We start from the raw sequence: 20,001 nt of genomic DNA on the forward strand, positions 1-20,001 counted from the left end.
ATCATGTTAATGATCAACATTTCTCTATGTGCACTGTGCAATTGTAAATACATATTTAAGACAAATGTTGACAGATTAATTGATTTTGTGTCTGATGTTATTTATACCACATGTGACAAGCAAAACAGAGTCAAATTGTGAAGTGAAGATTAAACGCGAATGGTTGAACATCAAGTGATGATCGCAGTTTGTTTATGTGGGTGATTGGGTGTGCGAATAATCAGTATTATTATTATTATTATTAAATCATAAAAATATATTTATTTACAGTTTAAGGTAATAAACAGTGAATGATAAGGGGCCAAGAAAAAGTTTTCTGGGGCTCAAAACAGGAAAGGAGCAAAAGATAAAATTGAAGTAGTAAATGAATCGGCTTCCTAGAGGAGGAGGTGGCTCCACGAAGCAGGTGCATCATTAAGCTCCAATAGTAATTCCAATACTATGATTTCACATATTTCAAATAAATCTTGTAATTTGGACATTCAAGAAAATTTGACCGAAGAATCGAGTCATTAACCTCAGATGACGGTGAACAGCCTTCATCGTCGATATTATCTCAGTATGAAGATAACCCTGAACTAGCATCTAGTGACTTCTTGCAGTCGAGTAAAAAAGACAAAATTCTAAATCTAATGGACCTAGGTACATGGCTGGACCAGAAAAAAATTATAGGTCAACAACAGTCATTTTCCAGCAAACAAGCTGTAGTTCTAAATGATAAATATCCAAATAAAAGAGTTTAGGTTCACAGAACATAATGGTAGGCTTGAGGCACAACACATGTGGTTTGTAACAATGACAAATAAGGAAAATATTAAGTGATGTTGGCTTGTTTATTCAAAAACAAAAAATACAATTTACTGTACAGCCTGCAAGCTATATGCCAGCACTTCTATATCAGCCTTGCGTACAGACCATCTCATTAATGGAAAAAAGGCTTCAGAAAGATTATCTGAGCATGAAGCATCACAAAACAAAGACTGTTTTATCAACAGAAAAACTCATCTGCAGCAAATTATATTGTGACATGGATTGCAACATAGAGCAATTCGTTCCCCCTGAGAAAGAAAAATGGAGACATAATCTACATGTAGTAATAGATGCTGTCATGTATCTTGCCATAAGCTGTCTTTCTTTTTGAGGTTGTAAAGAAACAAGAGTGATATGAAAAATTTCCTCAAACTAATCAAGGAAATTTTCTTAATTCAATAACTCTGCTCATCAAATACAATCCTACTCTAAAGTGCTACTAGATAGACCACATTGAAAAGGACAGGTATTTTATTTGTCGAAGGCAGCACAAAATGAAATCGTGGAATAGTCACAAACGAAGTTCAAAATACCATTATCAATGAGTTTTAGGAGACCAACTATTTCACCACCATGTTTGACTACACTGCATATGCATCTCACACAACACAAATAGGACAGGTGATTCATTAAACAAATGTAACAGAAACTGAATGTGAAATAAAGAAAAGTTTTACTGATTTTATAGAAGTCGATGGAAAGACTAAAGAAGACAACACACATTGAATTATAGAAAAACTAGAAGCTGATGGTTTGGATGTGCAACAGTGACATGAACAATCTTATGATAATGGATCTAATATAGTCAGCATATATAAATGAATCCAATCCAGAATTATGAAAATGAATGAACGCAGAGTTTGTACTATATCTAACACACTCTTTAAATCTTGTGGGCGTGTATTCAGTGTCCAGAGGCATTTAGCCTATCTGGCTTTACTGGATCCACAACACAATGGAAAATAATGCCAAAGTGTACAAAAAAACAACTTAAAAGGAAGTGAACAAACAAGATGATCAGATAAACATCTAGCTGTTACAGCTGTATTAAATAACTTATTGGAAGCTGTCAAAGCTCTGAAAGAAACTGAAGAATTCCTCTTGCTGCCAAATCTAACTATTAAGCTGGTCATCTAATACATGTGGCGATGGATTTTAAATTTATCCTAAACAATTTGAGCTAGCATTCTCTGACATATTAATAGAGTGAATGTCAAAATACAGAAAGAGGGCATTATCATTTTGCATTCTATGGCACTAATGCAAGAACTCATTAAGATCTTGCAAGAAATGAGAGAAAAACCAATATAACATTGGATCAAAGAAGCTCCACATGTATCACGAAAGCTGGAAATCGAGCCAGTCCTCAAAAGAAAACAAACTTCCAGAAAGAAAAGACAACACGATGATATCTGCAAGGCCGAATCAAGAACACAAGACCTGACTGATACACAAACCTCCAGATGTCAGATACATCAGCACCAAACTTTGCATGTCAACAGAGTATCAATCAAAACACCAAATGAGTTCATACCATGTGCTGTCATCCAGCAGAACATGCATAAACGATAATTAAAAGAAACAACAGAACTACAGAGCACAGGAAAAAGCTTATATATGCGTGATTGTTTTGTAGATCCCGTGTGGGTGAGTTGGTAGAGCGTGAGGTGGTCATATTAAAGGTTCCATGTTCAAACCCCACCAAAGACAATTTTTTTTTAACTATTTACATGTGAAACTTATGTGGGAGAACATTCTCCTGACATGTATACGAACGTTTCGGAGTTTCTAGCAATGTTCTTTTGGCAGTCTGCATTCACTTCATTAGTTGAAATTAGCAAACCCATAGAGTACATTTGTATAGGCACGTGTGGTATTCTGTTGGACAGGTGCAACAGAAAAGATACCACTCATGAAGCAGCTAATGCATTTGTAGTTTCACAGAATTACCATAAACAGCTGGAACTGTAGCATAAAGAACTGCATCACACGTGTGGAGGTATTAGTAGTAGTAGTAGTAGTAGTAGTAGTAAGGTGGCACTGGCGCACAACAGATGTGTGTGCTGTGACTAGAGACTTATGTTTGTGCACACATACAAATGAGTCTGCAGTTGCTATCCAGTCTGCATGCTACAGGTACTTCTGTTGTGCAACACGAATCTGTGGAACGTTATTGACATTCTCGTCGAACTGTTGCATAGCGACTGTTGTGTAAGTACAACTACGGAAATAACTGAAAATTAAAAGAAAGTGTGCATCATTCCTATTGGACATAATTGATCAATGGAATGCATCGAATGTCATCGAAAAGGAAACATTAGATATGGATGAGGAAACACCAGGTCAAGTGGAATCGTTCGTTCGTGACCAAGAGAATGGACTAGAGTAGATAGATGTCTTCGATATAATTGCTAGAAGGATCCTCTAGCGATGAAAATGATGAAATACCACAGAAGGAGAACAGGATAGTGTTTTACTCAAGAAACAAGAAAATAAAAATGCTTGCATTTTGGCTTAACCTCAGAAAGCAGCCAAAGCCAACCCAAACATTTGCACGTCACATGATATCTGCAATGAAAAACAGATTTCACACTAGATGTCCTTCATGGTGTATGTTGTATGAATGGAAATGGCAGTGAGAAAGTGGGGAGTTAATCTCTGTGAAGGAGAAGTACAAACACACATTACAATACATGTGATGGAGACCTTCAAACACTGTTGCCAGGAAGGTTGATGTATTCATGATGGAGACATCAAATTGTGGGTGAAAACAAAAGCAAAACAGATAAATTTCCCAAGATCTGATGCCAGTGACAGTCTGGTCTTGCGCTGGAAGCATAAAAACAATGTTGTGAGCCGTAAAGTCAAATAATTTGTTGCAATGAAAATATACCACAACAGAAATGACATCCAGAAAATGGTAGAGGACCAGCAACAAGAAACTCATGCCCTCATGACAGCCTGCACAGACGCAAATATGTACAATGACGACAAGAATGGATTCAATAAGGAAAAGATTGTGGGTCACACTCTTGCAACCAGAGGTTCTAAAGATACTGTACGGGCTGTACAGTCCATTCATGCAACAACCCATATGTACATTCGTAGCCTCATTCTTTGAGTACTCATACACATGTTCCCAGCACCAAATTTCATCATCCACTCTACAGGGTGTATACATGGACAAGGAAATAAAAATTCCCGGATTTTTCCTGGATTTCCTCATTAAAAATACAATTTCTCCCGGGTGAAAACACATTTTCCACGTTAAATGACAGTAGATTTTCCCTCGGAATTGTAAAACTTATCAATCCGTTGAATGGTTATGTTTTTATACACAGGCGTAGAATTTCCCGGCACTTTAGGAAACGAAACTCTGGGGAAGAAAAATGTTTTGGGAAGATCTTTGATGGGCAGCAACATGTACGCTGCATATTTTTGTATTGTAAAAGTATAAATTTGAATTCCAAACGCCACATGTTAGTTTCTGAACCATTGAAATTGAGATTGTGGTGCGCTTTTGTAAGCCAGTGATAGCTCACGTCACGTGATCTCAATAGCCGATGACAGCAGATATTCAGACCATAGGACACGTGAAGTACTCAGCCAATAGCAACATCATCGTTAAGTAGCGTGAATACACGAACAGGAAAAGTTAACGTTTTAAATTAATATATGTAGTGTTGCAACTAGAAAAGCAAAGCGTTCACATACTGCAAGAGAAGCTAAGCTTTCATGTATAATGTTGATCTCTTTTGCGCGTGTTACACTTTAGGATATATCCCACAAATGTGCCAGCAAAATTTTTTACCGAGTCCAGTGACTTGTCCTCAAAGTTTTATAAAAATAAATTAGTTACCACACAGGAGAGAGGGGGCATCCTGTAGTACTACATCAATTTGCTCATAATAACGTCATAAATGTCTGATCTTCTGGGCTCAAAATTCCTCTAAATGGCTCGTTACCAAAGAGTTGATTTTTAAATGAAAGTCAAACGCTCTATGATTTAAGAATTCATCGTACATTCTCGTGCATAGGCCAACTTGCGTAAAAGGAAATTTACTTTTAAAGTAATGCTTTTCAAACTACCATTCGTAATATTTTCCAGTGACATGTTAGAAACAGGTTCGTTCCAGTAGTTGTCAGAGCATGCCAGATAACAGGCGCCACCATGCATGAACAGCTATGACGACACAGGAAGCCCATATGTTTGTACGTGTAAAACATTAAAAGATCTTACATTATGTCATAAAAGAAACAAGACATCAGAGGATACTCCAAAAGCATTGGAATTTCATGAACCATACTAAAATTTGCACATTTGAATTGCATCCTTAAAGTGCACATTTGTATGTGCAGATTCCCAATGAAGTAGGCCTCGACCTGATATTAAGCTTTTCAGTGTGGTTCACGGGATGCAAATTTTCTTGGAGTACCAGTATTGTATTGTCTCATATTTGGTTCTTTATTATGGCATAATGCCATGCGTGTAGAAGATGAAAACGTGCACTTGAAATGCAGCGAGCAGTTGAAACTAGCCAACAGTGTGGAATTAAACACTTTGTTCCAAATACATTGACTGCCTCTGCAGGAAAGATTAATGAAAGCTAAATTTCTTTAGCAAACCCACAAAAATAACTTCATTGTACTGCAAGGCGATTAATGCTTGACTGTTGGAAAGGTGGAAATAAAATAAAAGCTGAAACTGATAACATATTTTAGCCTTCCGTAATTATGTGAATGTATTTTAATTCACTTGATAGCTCCTGGCCACAGAAATCCGCTTTGTTTTCACTTGACAAGACAGCAGTAAACGAAGAGGAAACAGCAAAACCACTAAATGCGAACACAGGTCACGTGGAGACTACACACTTCCCCACTGTAATTCAGACTGTTCTGTGTATCAGTACCGGGTCTACGATATTTCCGCACCTGGGCAATACTAGATAGTGGCTCTCCCCCCGCCCTCCACCATCGAGGGTTTGAGATAGGACGTAAAAAAATTGAATTTTCAAAAATATGTTCATTTGTAGTGCACATCTTTCTGAAGAGTCTGAAACACAAAACATATGTGCTCGAGGAAATGTAAGGCATGTTATTTGGTCTGAAGTGTGCCAAAGTGCAGTACCACACCTCTTCACACAACATTCTTCTATTGCACATCACTGTATTTCGCTCTGTGGAATTGAAATGCATATATTTTGTAATGGATGCCATCAGACTATATTCAGGACAGTGGAAATTAAAATGTCCTGTGGTGCCTCTCCTGCTCCCAGTCAGCCGGTTTGACATCCTGCAATCTCTTTTATTTCACCCCTCGCAATTAATAGTTCATGGGATTATTTGTTATCAGAAGAACAAGAGCTCAGAAAATTTGCACTCTTTATTGACTATTAGGCAATAACTTTCTTTTTTGCTTGACATAAAACTAAATATAGGATACGTAAAACCAGTACAAGACAAGCCATAAGCAAGACGGTACACTTTTCTTCAACCCTTAGCTCCTAGCATTTTTTCTCTCTAATCTTGCTACAGCTTTATGTGGCGTGCTTTCCTTTCTGTGAAAGAATCTATTATGTCAACAAAGTTTGTCAAACGTTTTGCTACATGAAAAATCGAAATATCGTTGTCTAAGACTTCAAAAGCTGTTAATACAAATAGTACTCAAGACTGGTGTGGTTTCTCAAACTGATTACGCATATTTTGTTACTGTCTGTTAGATAAATCAAAATAGGCTTTCTAATACTGCAGAAATTGTAACACACATAAAATAAACCAGGCTGTTTTGGCACAAATGGTCATTTTTATAATGACAATATAATTCGTGAAGTACCAATATCAAATGCCTATTAGGCCTACTACAAGCAAAAAAGCTTATAGTTTCACATTTCATTCATATGCTCCAGTTTCTCAAGCATGAGATCGAAACGTAGTAGTATGACATTTTTATATAAATTTGGAATCATCATATTCTTCCATAATTCGTGTGATGTCCCTGTTTCTTCTCCTTCCTCATTCTAACAAACAATCTTGTCATCACTAATTCCGAAACTATTCCTGCCACTGTCAAAACTAATTCGCCGGTTAACTTCACTAACCCCGCCAGAATCACCGGTTTAGTTATCGTGCGATTATTCTCCAGTTAGGCGTTTTTACAGGTTCGTACAATGCGTCTTCTGCACTACTTCCAGAATAGAACTTAAGCGACTGCTAACCGGGGACTATGCAACTGGCCCTTACTAGTGTAGCAAGCTGACCAAAAATTTTCTGTCAAAATTTCATTTTCTTGGATACACTGAGGAGATAATACATAATCTTTCTTACCTGCTATTCCTGTTAGTCACTTATTTCCACTCTGGTAGTCTGAATATATGGATTTCACTAGTAATTATAACAACACTGGTCATTTGCAAACCCAATCAACCACATAATCAGACCATTCGGCTTTACTCCGCTCAGCTCGTACAGCCCAATCCCCTTTTGCCTGCTGGAAAGTTTATTTCTAGATACGAGGAGGATTCCCCTGACATAGACATCACCTACACTATGCATGCATTGAAAAATCAACTGGTGATTCATTCAGAAACAGCTTAGAATGTGCTCAAAAACCAACAGGGATGAGTTTCTAAATCATATGAGTAATCGATAGACTAATGTGCACTGGATGCTAGGTGCTTTGTGAAACACCTCAAGAATGTGAGTTTAAGACTACAAACATTTTGAAAGCACAGAACAGAACCACAGAGCACAGTTTTTCCCCAGGCATGCTGGTACATGACGCACGCGCTCGTTGCGGTATGGGTGCGAACTACTAGTGTCTACAATAAAATGGAACTTACTTAAAAAACATGCCTCTTTTCTGAGCCTAATTCAGAAGAGTGATTAGATTTTAACTCAGACATGATTTTACATACATGCGAGTCTGACGGAATAGGCAGCCATGCTTCGTGACATGAGAGGCAAGAACTGTAACTGCTATCTAGTAGAATTTCCCTATAAACTATGTATGCTTTGCAACTGGGAGTTGATGGACTTATCTCCCCAATCCACAGAGTGAGTTGTCAAGGGAATTTGTAATGCATTCTAAAAGGTAGAGACCTTCCAGTGGCATCAGGTATGTGATCAAAGGTGAGAGAGAGGTGACATTAAATGGGAAATAATAATAATAATAATAATAATAATAATGTGAAGAATTATGCTATGAGTCAGCACTTACCAGGGAAGAGCTATTAGAGAGGCAACCAGATGGAATGCTCATATTAGGATCAGCTATTCTGCATGTCAAGTGTCATTGGGTAAAAGCCTTCAGTGTTTAAACCATTTTCTGGGTGTTAAGTTAGACTGTTCTCCCAGGTGGAAGAGGCAAGCTGTTGACCTTCCAGTAGGTGTTGATGTTCAAAACAGTTACATGTTGCTCGAGACAGAAGTTGGTGTTTTTGTAAACACTTGTCGCCAGTTTTGTAAAGGCCTCGTCGCTACTACTGTGGAGGCCAAGTTGCCACTGTCGTTACAGTAGGCCGAGTTTGTGAAACAGCTTCTGGTGCAGTACACCAATGAGAAAAGTTCTCCCTGACACTATTACACAGCTATGCCCCAGGGTCAAGTAACAGGATAGGAGAACAAAGATTCTACAACACTCGCAACAAATTAGTAACAAAGTCACATAAATAAGTTAAAAAGTTTACTAATATTTATGACTTGTCGAATAATGAAGTCTGCAACACTGCTTGTAATATAACACAAAAAAGGCCCTCAATGGCTAAGTGCAAATAACCGTAGGTAAACTTCACAGTACACAGCAAATGCAACATACAACTACTGCCTGTTCACCTCTAAGAGGTCACTATACAACATTCCCTGTCTAAATCAGCCCTGGATGATGATCTACAACCAAGAGGGCGAGAGCTGCTCTTCTGTTGCCGAGTAGGCTTCTGTCCGTTGTCTGGTCATTGGAGGATTGTACTCAGCCGGCAACTGGCCGAGGCGAAGCCGATATCTTCGCCCTCAGTGCCGCCTGTGGCACTGGTGGAACTTGGGCAAGAGACGAATCTATAGAGATCTGGCACCAACTCACATCTTTGCAGCTGTGGTGCTTTTGTCCTGGTTGTGTTTTGTTCGAACAACACAGCAGTAGTTGACTGTGATCATCAGCTTTAGTCTTCTCGTGAAAAGCTTACAAGGTATTGAAAATTTCTGTTCAGTTGTTTTTCCAATTTTTTCCGGCAAATAATGCAGATTAGTTCATGTGTGTATGACTGGTTGGTGGGAGCACTGAAGTAGAATTAGAGGGAGTGTTGACAGAAAAGACATCCTTTTTTGTGGTTTAACGAAAATGAATGAATTGCATTTTGTTCCCTTGGAAACTGGAAGTGTTTGAATTTTACTATGACTATTAACCTACATAACTTTTGACTGTTATTGTTTCTTCTTTGTAGAAATTTTAAGCAGAAGTTGCAAAGAAACGGTGGGAGGTGGTGCACTGGCTGTTAGCAGCTTATGTTTCCAGTCCAGTGTTTGAATCTTGAATTTAATAACAGCACAGTTTATTGCTGCATGGCTATTAAGATTGGATCAGAAGTGCTGATTGTTTTTGAACTCTGTCAGATGGGTGAAAGAGTGGCTGCTGACAATCATCAAAATTGTTTAACAAATGTAACGGTCTCAAGAACTTACCTATGTCATGTGCCACTCGTTACAAGAAGTGTAGATTTTTGTCTACGGATGTAAGACTTTTTGTGTCTTCATAACATCACGAGAACAGGAACATTTCAGTGTATATGATATGAATGTGTTTGGTTTTGCAAAAAAATCCAAGTTTTTTTCTGAAATGGTTTTTTTGTTTTCTTCTTCTGGCTAGCAACAAATGACTGATTGGTGGGAATCAGCAGAATTTTCCCACCAATAAACAGAGTGCTTCTATGATTTAAGGTGTTTCTTGACTTTCCCTTTCCCACCCAATTAGATAATTAAAAAATTGGCAGAATACTGATTTCGACTTATAGTGGCCATCATAGCCAGCATTAACTGCCCAAATGTCTCATATGCTGTTGGCTACTTTTATGTAGCTGAATTCACGTTTCCATTGTTGCTTGTTTCTAATTTGTCATCAGTGGTGGAACTAGCTTCATTCAATGCTAAATAAATAAAACAAGGAGTCTTAACTGTACTCATTGATTTTCAACATTGTCACCCAAAATGACTTTTACTACTAATTTTGAAAAGATCCTATGAGTTAACATTTTGACTATGTAGAATTCATCAACCAGGATCTTTGGTACCAACTGAGAACTTAGACTACACAGGGCTGCAATGTTTCGGCGTTTTACATGAAAGTGGATCACTTACAGGGACTTTTTAATGCTCTTTACAGAAATGTAATCTGTTTTCTTCTAACACCCACAGTTTTTACATAATTCCTAAAGTTTTCTATTTTTAAATTTCCCACACAATTCACCTCGTTTGTCAAAAAAGCATACCTGTCATATTTCAGTATTAAGTTAGGAGACCAGGATAAAACTTTTGCTCCACATGCTGTTTGTCATACGTGTGTTGCAGGTTTGAGGAAATGGACACAAGGCAAATAGAAATCTTTGCCATTTGGGACTCCAATGGTATGGAAGGAAAACCATGTAGATGGTTGCTATTTTTGTTGAAAGTTGGCAGGTATAACAAGAACAGTATGAAAGGAATTATTTATCCAAACCTAAAATTCCAGAGGCCACTACTTTAGAACCTCCTTCTTCTTGTTGTTCATCATCATCATCATCATCATCCCCCCCCCCCCCCCCCCCCCCCCCGTAAAACTTCAGATCCTGATGACAACTCCACACTGACAAAAGGACAAGCTGAAGAGTTTACACAGTAAGAACTGAATGAGTTGGTAAGAGATCTGGGTCTCTCAAAAGCAGCAGCACAAGTTTTGGGGTCTCAAAGGAAAAACATTTGCTTACCCCAGGCGCAACATTCTACTGGTTTCGATCAAGAGAATTGCAATTTTGTGAGTATTTCACAACAGAAGGCTCCCTTTACTGTAAGAGCACTGAAGGTGTGTTATCAAGATATGGTGTTACATACATCACGAATGAATGGAGGGTATTTACAGAGCCTAACAAAGGAAGTCTCACAGCCGTACTTCTATGCACTGGAAATATGTATGACTCGGTGCCAGTAGCATATTCTGTGCACTTAAAAGAAACCTATTAAAATATGGAAATCTTGCTGAAGGCATTAAACTATTCGAAATACCAATGGGGTGTGTAGACCTGAAAGCCCTGGGAATGCTACTGGGACAACAGTCAAGCTTTACATTCATTTCTTGTACCTGTGAATCACATCGGAGTAGAATAGAATAGTCTACCAGAATACCAGAACAACAATGAATCTAGGGCGGAGGGGGGGGGGGGGGGGGGGGGGGGAATGTGATAAGAGAATCTCTGGTGAAATGAGAGAAAATCATCCTGGCACCTCTTCATATTAAACTGGCTGGGAATCATGAAACACTTTGTCTATGTACTGCCTAAAGATGGTGATTGTTTTAAGTACGGAAGTTCCAAATTTTCTTTTCTGTCTGAGGCTACACTTAAAGAAGGAATATTTGTGGAACCAAACATTAGAAGTTTGATGAAAGATGAAGTATTTGCAAATGTACTAACAGAAGAAGAATGACTGGCTTCGACAGGATTTAAGAATGTGGTCGACAATTTCTTGGGGAGTAGGAAACACCCAGATTTCAAAGCTATGGTAGAAAATATGTTGATAGCTTTGAAAAATTTAGGATGCAACACGACCTTTAAAATCAATTCTCTTCATAGCCATATTGACTTCTTCTCCAAACAATCTTGGAGATGTTAGTGAACAACATGGAGAAAGGGCTCATCAACACATGACAGAAACAGAATCATGTTATCACAGCAGGTGGGACGAAGGCTGACTATCATTGGTATCTAGGGGTCTCTAAAAAGAGGCAATACAGCATAGAAGAAAATCTCAAAGACAAAATTCCAATATGAAGAGGAAGCAGCACTGGGGAAGTGCAGTGCCTTTTTAAGACTTGGAATATGTTGAACTTAAAACTACAGTTAGGTTTTCGAACAAGTGAGTGCTGTTTGATTTTGTTTACTGCTTACATTTACAAACAGTTTATAGGTTACTAGTAGAGCTGCGAGTCTCTTTATTAACATATTAATATGTCTTAATATTATATAAATATGACTATTCTTTATAGCATTATTAGCGTTTTCTCATATGTGATAGCCAAAATCTGATTTCACATTCTTCAACTGATGCCAGCAATTAATAAAGATCACCCATCAGGATTAAAAGCTTTGAACAAAAATTTAATTCTGCAACCCTGCGCTATCCTTTCTAGCAACTGTTTGGATGGTTATGAGACTACTGAGACACACTATATTCTCTACCTGCCTGAAGATCTGAATTATTCTCTGATGCCATCTGGCATACTACTTTGAGGAAGACTCTTAAAAGTTCTGTTTGGCCACGATGAGACTACTTCCACTGTTCAATTTCAACTTCACATATTTCAGTAACAAATACAAGGCGTACAACTCTGCTTCCACTGTTTGCCGACAGGCGGCAACAACGGTAAGTAGCGGTTGAAAGAAACAGATCGCAGACGTCAGGCAGTTTAGCTTGGACCTCGGTCAACATAACCTCATTCAAACATTAGTCAATTTGTGTCTGCATCAAAAAGTTGTTCACGATTGAAAATGTCGGTTTATGAGCCTAATTCTCATCATCAATACGAAAACAGCGACTGAGTCTCATTGAATGCTCACAAGTACATATGGTAAGGACGCTATTAGTGAATGAACGTGTCTCGAGTGGTTTCAACGCTTCAAGAATGGGGATTTTAACATTGTAGACCGGCACAGTGGTGGAAGAGAGAATGTTTTCGAAGAAGCAGAATTGGAGACATTGCCGAGTGAAGACTCGCGTCAAACTCGAGAAGAATTGGCACAATTAGTGAGAGTGAAATAGCAAGCCATTTCAAAGCGTCTCAAGGCTATGAGCACGATTCAGAAAGAAGGAACTTTGGTCCCGTGTGAGCTGAAACCGAGAAACGTTGAACGGCATTTGTATGTTTGTGAACAGTTGCTTCAGAGGCAAAAACGGAAGGGATTTCTGCATCGCACTGTGACTGGGGACAAAAAATGGGTTCATTAAGATAACCCTAAACACAAAAAATCATGCAGATATCCCGGCCACACTTCCATGTCGACGCCTAAACCGAACATTCACGGCTCCGAGGACATGCTCTGCATTTGGTGGGACCAGCTCGGCATCGTGTACTACGAGGAATTAAAAACAAGTGAAACAATCACAGGTGTTATCGAAAGCAATTAATGCGTTTGAGCAGAGCATTAAAAGACAAATGGCTGCAATACAGCAAGAAGCACGATAAAGTGATTTTGGGGCATGAGGATGCTCAACCCCACGTTGGAAGAGAGGTCAAACGTACTTGGAAACGTTAAAATGGGAAGTCCTATCCCACCTGCCGTATTCTCCAGACATTGCTCCCTCTGACTATCACCTGTTTAGATCAATGGCACATGGCCTGGCTGACCAACACTTTCGATCTCAATAAAGTAGTCACAAATTGGATTGATTCGTGGATTGCTTCAAAAGATGAATACTTTTTTCGACGCAGGATTCGTACAGTGCCTGAAAGATGGAAGAAAGTAGTGGCCAGTAATGGAAAATACTTTGAATGATACATGTGTAACCAAATTGTTTCATTAAAGCCTCAAATGTTGGGGGAAAAACGGCGGAAGCAAAGTTGTACCTATAAAAATGATATCACTCAACTAAGTACCCATGTGAACGTTATATGATAAAATATCATCATCTATTAGTAAAACTATATGCATGAACAGTGGAGCATCTCAGTGCACATCCTTGGCTTGTGACAAAGATTTACTGTTTCTATGAGCATAACTCACTTTTTAACGAACTTAACTCACTTTATTGCAGATACATTACTTCTTATTCATGCCTGAAAGCATGAAGGCCATCTGAACATCTGAAGGCTACTGTATATTTTTTTTTCCTTGTAAAAGGGACAATGGTTGTCAATGGCTTCACATTTTACGCAACAAAAGCACAACATCACATGAATTAATAGCAATGCCAAATACACATCCATTAAAAAAAAAAAAAAAATTGCAGTAGATAAAAATGTAATACCTTTTTCTTGGCTCCCTGGACAGACATTATGAATTTTTGCGGTATATACAGGACACACACAGTAATGGTCTCTTAACAAGCTGCTACAATTTTGTGCCACAACCTAAAACCTAAAGAGAATGGAAAACAACATTTACAGTTGATGTATCAAAACATTCACAATGAATGTATGAAACAAAACAAATTTTCCACAGTTTAAAAATTAGTATTAAAAATATTCCCCTACCAAGTAATTTGAGTAATAGCTGATGACCACAAATAACTTTTTAAGTGTGAAATGTTTCTACATGTTTCAGTACCAGAGATTATAGGCACTCAAACCAGTATATAAAAACAATTCCATAAATCTGATCCATAAATGAAAAACAAAGGCATTCTGAAAACTAACTCAAGATTTAAAAAAATAAAAAAAAGACCAACTACTTCCACCTCCTCTAAAGATATATCTAGAATGCGAAAGAAAAACTATATGACTGAAAATTTAAGGTTCTTGTGTTTGTAGCCTCTGCATTTACAGATAATGGAAAATGCACAATGAGCTACAGCATTGAAATGGAACAATTATAGTTTCGAACCCACTAACAATAATAATGGACTTGACCTTGTCTATTATTAATGAGCATAACATCTGTCTAGGGGAGTTATTTAAAGCCAAGTTAGGGTAGTAATTCAGTGTGACTAATACCAACTACACCACTATTATGTCATGGGGATGCCCTCATGAAGTCACACAACAAGCAGATTATAGCAATTGTTAATAATGCCATAAAAACACACAAAAAATGCATCAAGATGCAGCAGGAGATCCTGTCACGCTAGACATTTTACCCAACAATACATTCAGGCTGTATCTGTACCATTCAACAAAATCTCATTCATCAAGGACTACTTCTATTACAAAACACTTTTTGCGTTTAAGAGATTTTACAGCAGTTGTTTCATTGTACAATGGCACTATAGCACTGCAATTCACACACACATCAAAAAATGTTTTGCATCATCCCAGTTCCCAGAATTCTGGAAGATAGACGTCGACTGTGGATATTGTACCGCAGACACAGTCCGTTTGACTGTTCAGAGATGTCACTAAACCCAGTCAAAGACATAAACAACCAGGCATGTGTAGCGCCTATAAGACGCAGGTGGTCTAACAGCCGTCAGTTCCAGTCATTCCACCAGGAAGGAAGTACACGGCTCGTACTGTCTGTAGTTCAACCGTGCCTAGACGGTCAATAGCGCAGTTCGATGGCGCCCTGTTGTTACTTTGTGCCAGGAAGGACGCTCAACAAGGGAAATGTTAGGCATCTCAGAGTGAACCGAAGTGATATTGTTAGGACACGGAAGAAGTACAGTGAGACAGGAACTGTCAATGACATGCCTCACTCAGGCTGCCCAAGAGCTACCACTGCATTGGATGGCCGCTACCTACGGATTATGGCTCGGAGGATCCCTGACAGTAATGCCACCATGTTGAATAATGCTTTTCGTGCAGCCACCGGACGTGGTGTTACTACAAACTGTGCGCAATAGGCTGCATGATGCGCAGCTTCACTCCCGACGTCCACAGTGAGATCCATCTTTGCAACCACAACACTATGCAGCATGGTACAGATGGGCCCAACAACATACCAAATGGACTGCTCAGGATTGGCATCATGTTCTCTTTACCCACGAATGTCGCATATGCCTTCAACCAGACAATCGTCGGAGACGTGTTTGGAGGCAACCCAGTCAGGCTGAATGCCTCAGACACACTGTCCAGCTAGTGCAGCAAGGTGGGTGTTCCCTACTGTTTTGGGGTGGCATTATGTGGGGCCGATGTACACCGCTGGTGGTCATGGAAGGCGCCATAATGGCTGTATGATACATGAATGCCATCCTCCAACCAATAGTGCAACCATATCGGCAGCATATTGGTGAGGCATTCGTCTTCATGGACTACAATTCGCACCCTTATCGTGCACATCTTGTGAATGACTTTCTTCAGGATAATAACATCGCTCAACTAGAGTGGCCAGCATGTTCTCCAGGCATGAACCCTATCGAACATGCCTGCGATAGATTGAAAAGGGCTGTTTATGAACGATGTGACCCACCAACCACTCTGAGGGATCTACACCGAATTGCCATTGAGGGGTGGGACAATCTGGACCAACAGTGCCTTCATGAACTTGTGGATAGTATGCCATGATGAATACAGGTATGCATCAATGTGAGAGGACATGCTACTGGGTATTAGAGGTACTGGTTTGTACAGCAATCTGGACCACCACCTCTGAAGATCTTGTTGTATGGTGGTACAACATGCAATGTGTGGTTTCCATGAGCAATAAAAATGACGGAAATGATGTTTATGTTCATCTCTATCTCAATTTTCTGTACATGTTCCAGAACTCTCGAAACCAAGATGATGCAAAACTTTTTTTGATGTGTGTATAAGTGACATTTTGAAACTTTATGCTTCTGTTTACTTATTACTTGTGGACATATTTACATATTTTAGCAATTGCTACATACTCATTTACGAATGCAACTAGATCTTGAACTGAATAGCATCTCAGAATGTGTGCACTGCAATTAATAACTCAGTATCTCTTCCTCCAGTCCATGTCTGTATGAAAACTGATTTTGAATCACATCATCTAACTCAGGGCCTGCCAAACGCTGCACAGTGTGCAGACGTGCGGAAGTGCTGCACATGTGCGGCAGCGACATCTGTTATTAGACATGTGTCCTAAATGTATGGCGGGGGCTCCACTTCCCTGTTTATGTGGTACAAGCAAGAGCGAAACATACACAGTCTCGTTTACCCCTGGTGACCGTAACCTTAACAGAGAGGTACTGAGAAATTGCAGGTACTGTGAAAAAGCAAAGGACGGGAGACCTATGTTCTCAGTCGTTTAAAAATGACGGGGAACTGCAATTCTTTTTTGCAGCCTTTGGTGAAAACTCACAGTGTTTGCTGTGAGGTCGAATAATAATTTGGATTTATTCCTTTCATAATTAAAAATTATTGTTTACTAACTGTGCATTATTGCCTCATTCTGCTCCATATTACATCATTTATCAGGAAAATTGGTCATTAAACCGATTGTTCCAATGTATACTTACATTTAAAGTTTTTTTAATGTGTGAAGGGCTACGCTCAGTTGAAGTTGATAAAACATAACATTCATCTAATTGTTGGTTATTGTGCAGATTTCAGACAGAACTGGTGAAAGATATAGCAATAATGGTATTGAAATAACAGGTGATCATCGAGAGGTCTGCAGTTATCATTCTGTTCAGAGGTCAGTGAGACAGAAATTATGTGGGTGTAACTGAGGGCGCCGAGAATTAGTTATAGGAAACCTTTCATTAGTTTAATGTTATTTGAAATCATGAATAAGGTTCATTGGAAGTCGCTAAGTGCTCTCTTTCTTAAATACTAGATCAAAAATATTGTGTGTATTTGGGTGCCGTCAGTCAAGCTGCCTTAATAAAAATCCACTGTTGTTAACTGTATTACTTGTCTTACTGGGTTAAACTGTTAACATAAAAGTAGACATCTCAATGAGTAGACTGTGACAGTATTTTAAATGTTTAGTATGCAAAATACCTTCCCATGGTTGGCTTGCAAGCTGTGGAAAGAGCACTAGAATGCGCTGGTACAGAGTATCCCAGCAAGTGGATAAAGCGACATCTGTGCGTAGAAACATGCACTACATGAACGCTGATGGCTGCGGCGTGCACACTGTGACCCGGAAGTTGCACATGTGCAAGAGCACCGCACGTGTGCAGAATTTCTGGCCTGCCCTGATCTAACTGAACTGTGTAGCAGCAATGGCATAAGCAAGCAGAGCTACAATACAATGAAATCAATATTGAGTTATTACTGTCAAACCGAAGGAGTAAAATAATGCACATTTGGAAAGTTATGTTATTTTTGTGTGTGGCTGGAAACATTCTGTCTCAAAACTACTTCATCATGTCACCTTCAGGATCTCATATTTTACACATATATACAAATTTGCTAGAGGTGATGTTATTTTAAGCAGTGTTGTACAGTGCTGCATAAAAATAATGACTACAACAACTATACAAAGTTACATAAAGCTCCCACTCAAAATTTAACACACTCATTGTGCCGTAAATTTTGTGCTCCAATACATGATCACTAAGAGGTACAGAAATAACACTAAGTAGTTCTCTGCCAATTTACAGCCATATTGGCTGTTCCTCTCAATTTTATAAAGTGATTTTTCTAGAGACCACTGCTAGTCATAATTATCTGTCTCCCCCCCCCCCCTCAAATAAATAATATATGCATAACATCCCCAGATATGTGTTCAGTGTTGTCGTACAGTCATTTTAGCCTACCACTGAGTACATATATCAAAACATGTTGCAAAAATAATTTAAGCATGATAACAATGAAATATAACTGTTAGTAGTCTCTATAAAACCTGTTTATAAAAGTTTTCTGTCAATAAAAACAACTGTCATAATAGCTCAAGAGGTTTTATCAACAGATCACCTAGTTTAACCTGGCATCATTTACAGCTTCTAATTTTGGCAGCCACATAATATACGTCTTCAATGCAACAGATAAAGTGCTCCAGGTTTGACTTTTAATACTCTTTAATCTCCTCCCTGCCATCTACAACCCCACCATTGTTTTTATGGATAATCGGAAGTCACTCCCATTCAACAACAAAAAAAGGGAAAGAAAGATTTCTTCTGCTGTATTTCACACGAGGCATAGTTTCCAAGACAGAAAAACTCTACCTAACAAATATTCTCTGATTGTCATAAACTCATATCCTTCTAACTTCTTAAATGTCAATGTGTGTTGTGACAAGACATTAGATATGGACTAATATGTAGTAAACTTATATCTCCGCATGTCAGAGAGAGAAATACAGGGTGTCTAAAAAGTCTTCCCCTGATTACATAAATTGATAACTCAGGCTAGAAGTAAGATATAAATATGAAACTTGTGTCGAATTGTTTACAACTATCAAAGTATTTTTTATGTTTTAGGTTCGCAGTACGTAAATAGTGGATGAGGTGCAGTACCCAAGAAGCCATGTTAACCAATCAGGAGAAGGCACAGTGTGTCCTGTAGTACCATGAGAGACGATCACCAACCACAGAGCAGACACACTTCCAGACAACATTTGGAAGGAATCCACCTGATGTCAAGAGCATTAAAGCCTGGTATGAGAGGTTCAAGAACACAGGATCGGTTGCTGACCTTCCGAGGTCTGGTCGACCAAGAACCTCAGCAGACAGGGTGGAAGCTGTAAGGCAGTCTTTTCAGCAAAGTCCGAAGAAATCTGTGTGCAGGGCCTCACGTGAATTACAGATGCCAAAAAGCTCTCTCCATGACATTTTACACAAACGTTTTTTGTTTCGTGCATACATAGTGCAAATCGTTCAGGCCTTGTTGCTCAATGACAGTACACGTCGATATGACTTTGCGCTCGAAATGCTATCACGTATTGAGGACGATGATGGTTATCTCAGACGAATTGCCTTTTCCGATGAAGTGACCTTTTTTGTCAGTGGAGTAGTGAATTGCCATAATGTGCGCATTTGGGGTTCACAACCCCTGGCGAGGTCATGGAGTGCACCAGAGGCAGTCCAAAGGTGCATGTTTGGTGCGCGCTACTGCACGATTGAATTATCGGGCCATTCTTCTTCGCTGACACTACCATCACATCTGCAGTGTATCTGGACATGTTGCAACTGTATGCTGTTCCTCAGCTGCTTCAGTATCACCACGATGTCTTGTTTCAGCAAGATGGTGCACCGCCTCATTGGGGTTTGGACGTCCGTGCCTATCTCGATATGACCTTTCCTGGGCGATGGATTGGTCGTGATGGGCCAACGGCTTGGCCTCCACACTCTCCTGACATAACCCCATTACACTTATTTTTATGGGGTTATGTCAAGGACAAGGTCTACCAAACACGTGTACCAGATCTTGAAACCCTGCAGCAATGG

General features: G+C 39.1%; 1 protein-coding gene across 4 annotated transcripts in view; it reads right to left on the reverse strand.

Annotated features, from left to right (window-relative positions):
* LOC126471417 (metal-response element-binding transcription factor 2) overlaps positions 1-20,001 on the reverse strand; it is a 114,885-nt gene that overhangs the window by 54,320 nt on the left and 40,564 nt on the right. For 3 of the 4 annotated variants that reach the window (XM_050099554.1, XM_050099556.1, XM_050099555.1), the window contains one exon: positions 14,014-14,123. The exons of the other annotated variant lie outside the window; for it this stretch is intronic. In XM_050099554.1, the coding sequence (XP_049955511.1) occupies positions 14,014-14,040 (27 nt within the window). In that variant the 5' untranslated portion in view covers positions 14,041-14,123. The remainder of the gene's footprint in view (positions 1-14,013; positions 14,124-20,001) is intronic. 4 annotated transcript variants of the gene reach the window in all.

The sequence above is a fragment of the Schistocerca serialis genome, chromosome 3 (genome assembly GCF_023864345.2).
Source record: "Schistocerca serialis cubense isolate TAMUIC-IGC-003099 chromosome 3, iqSchSeri2.2, whole genome shotgun sequence".
Classification (NCBI taxonomy): domain Eukaryota; kingdom Metazoa; phylum Arthropoda; class Insecta; order Orthoptera; family Acrididae; genus Schistocerca; species Schistocerca serialis.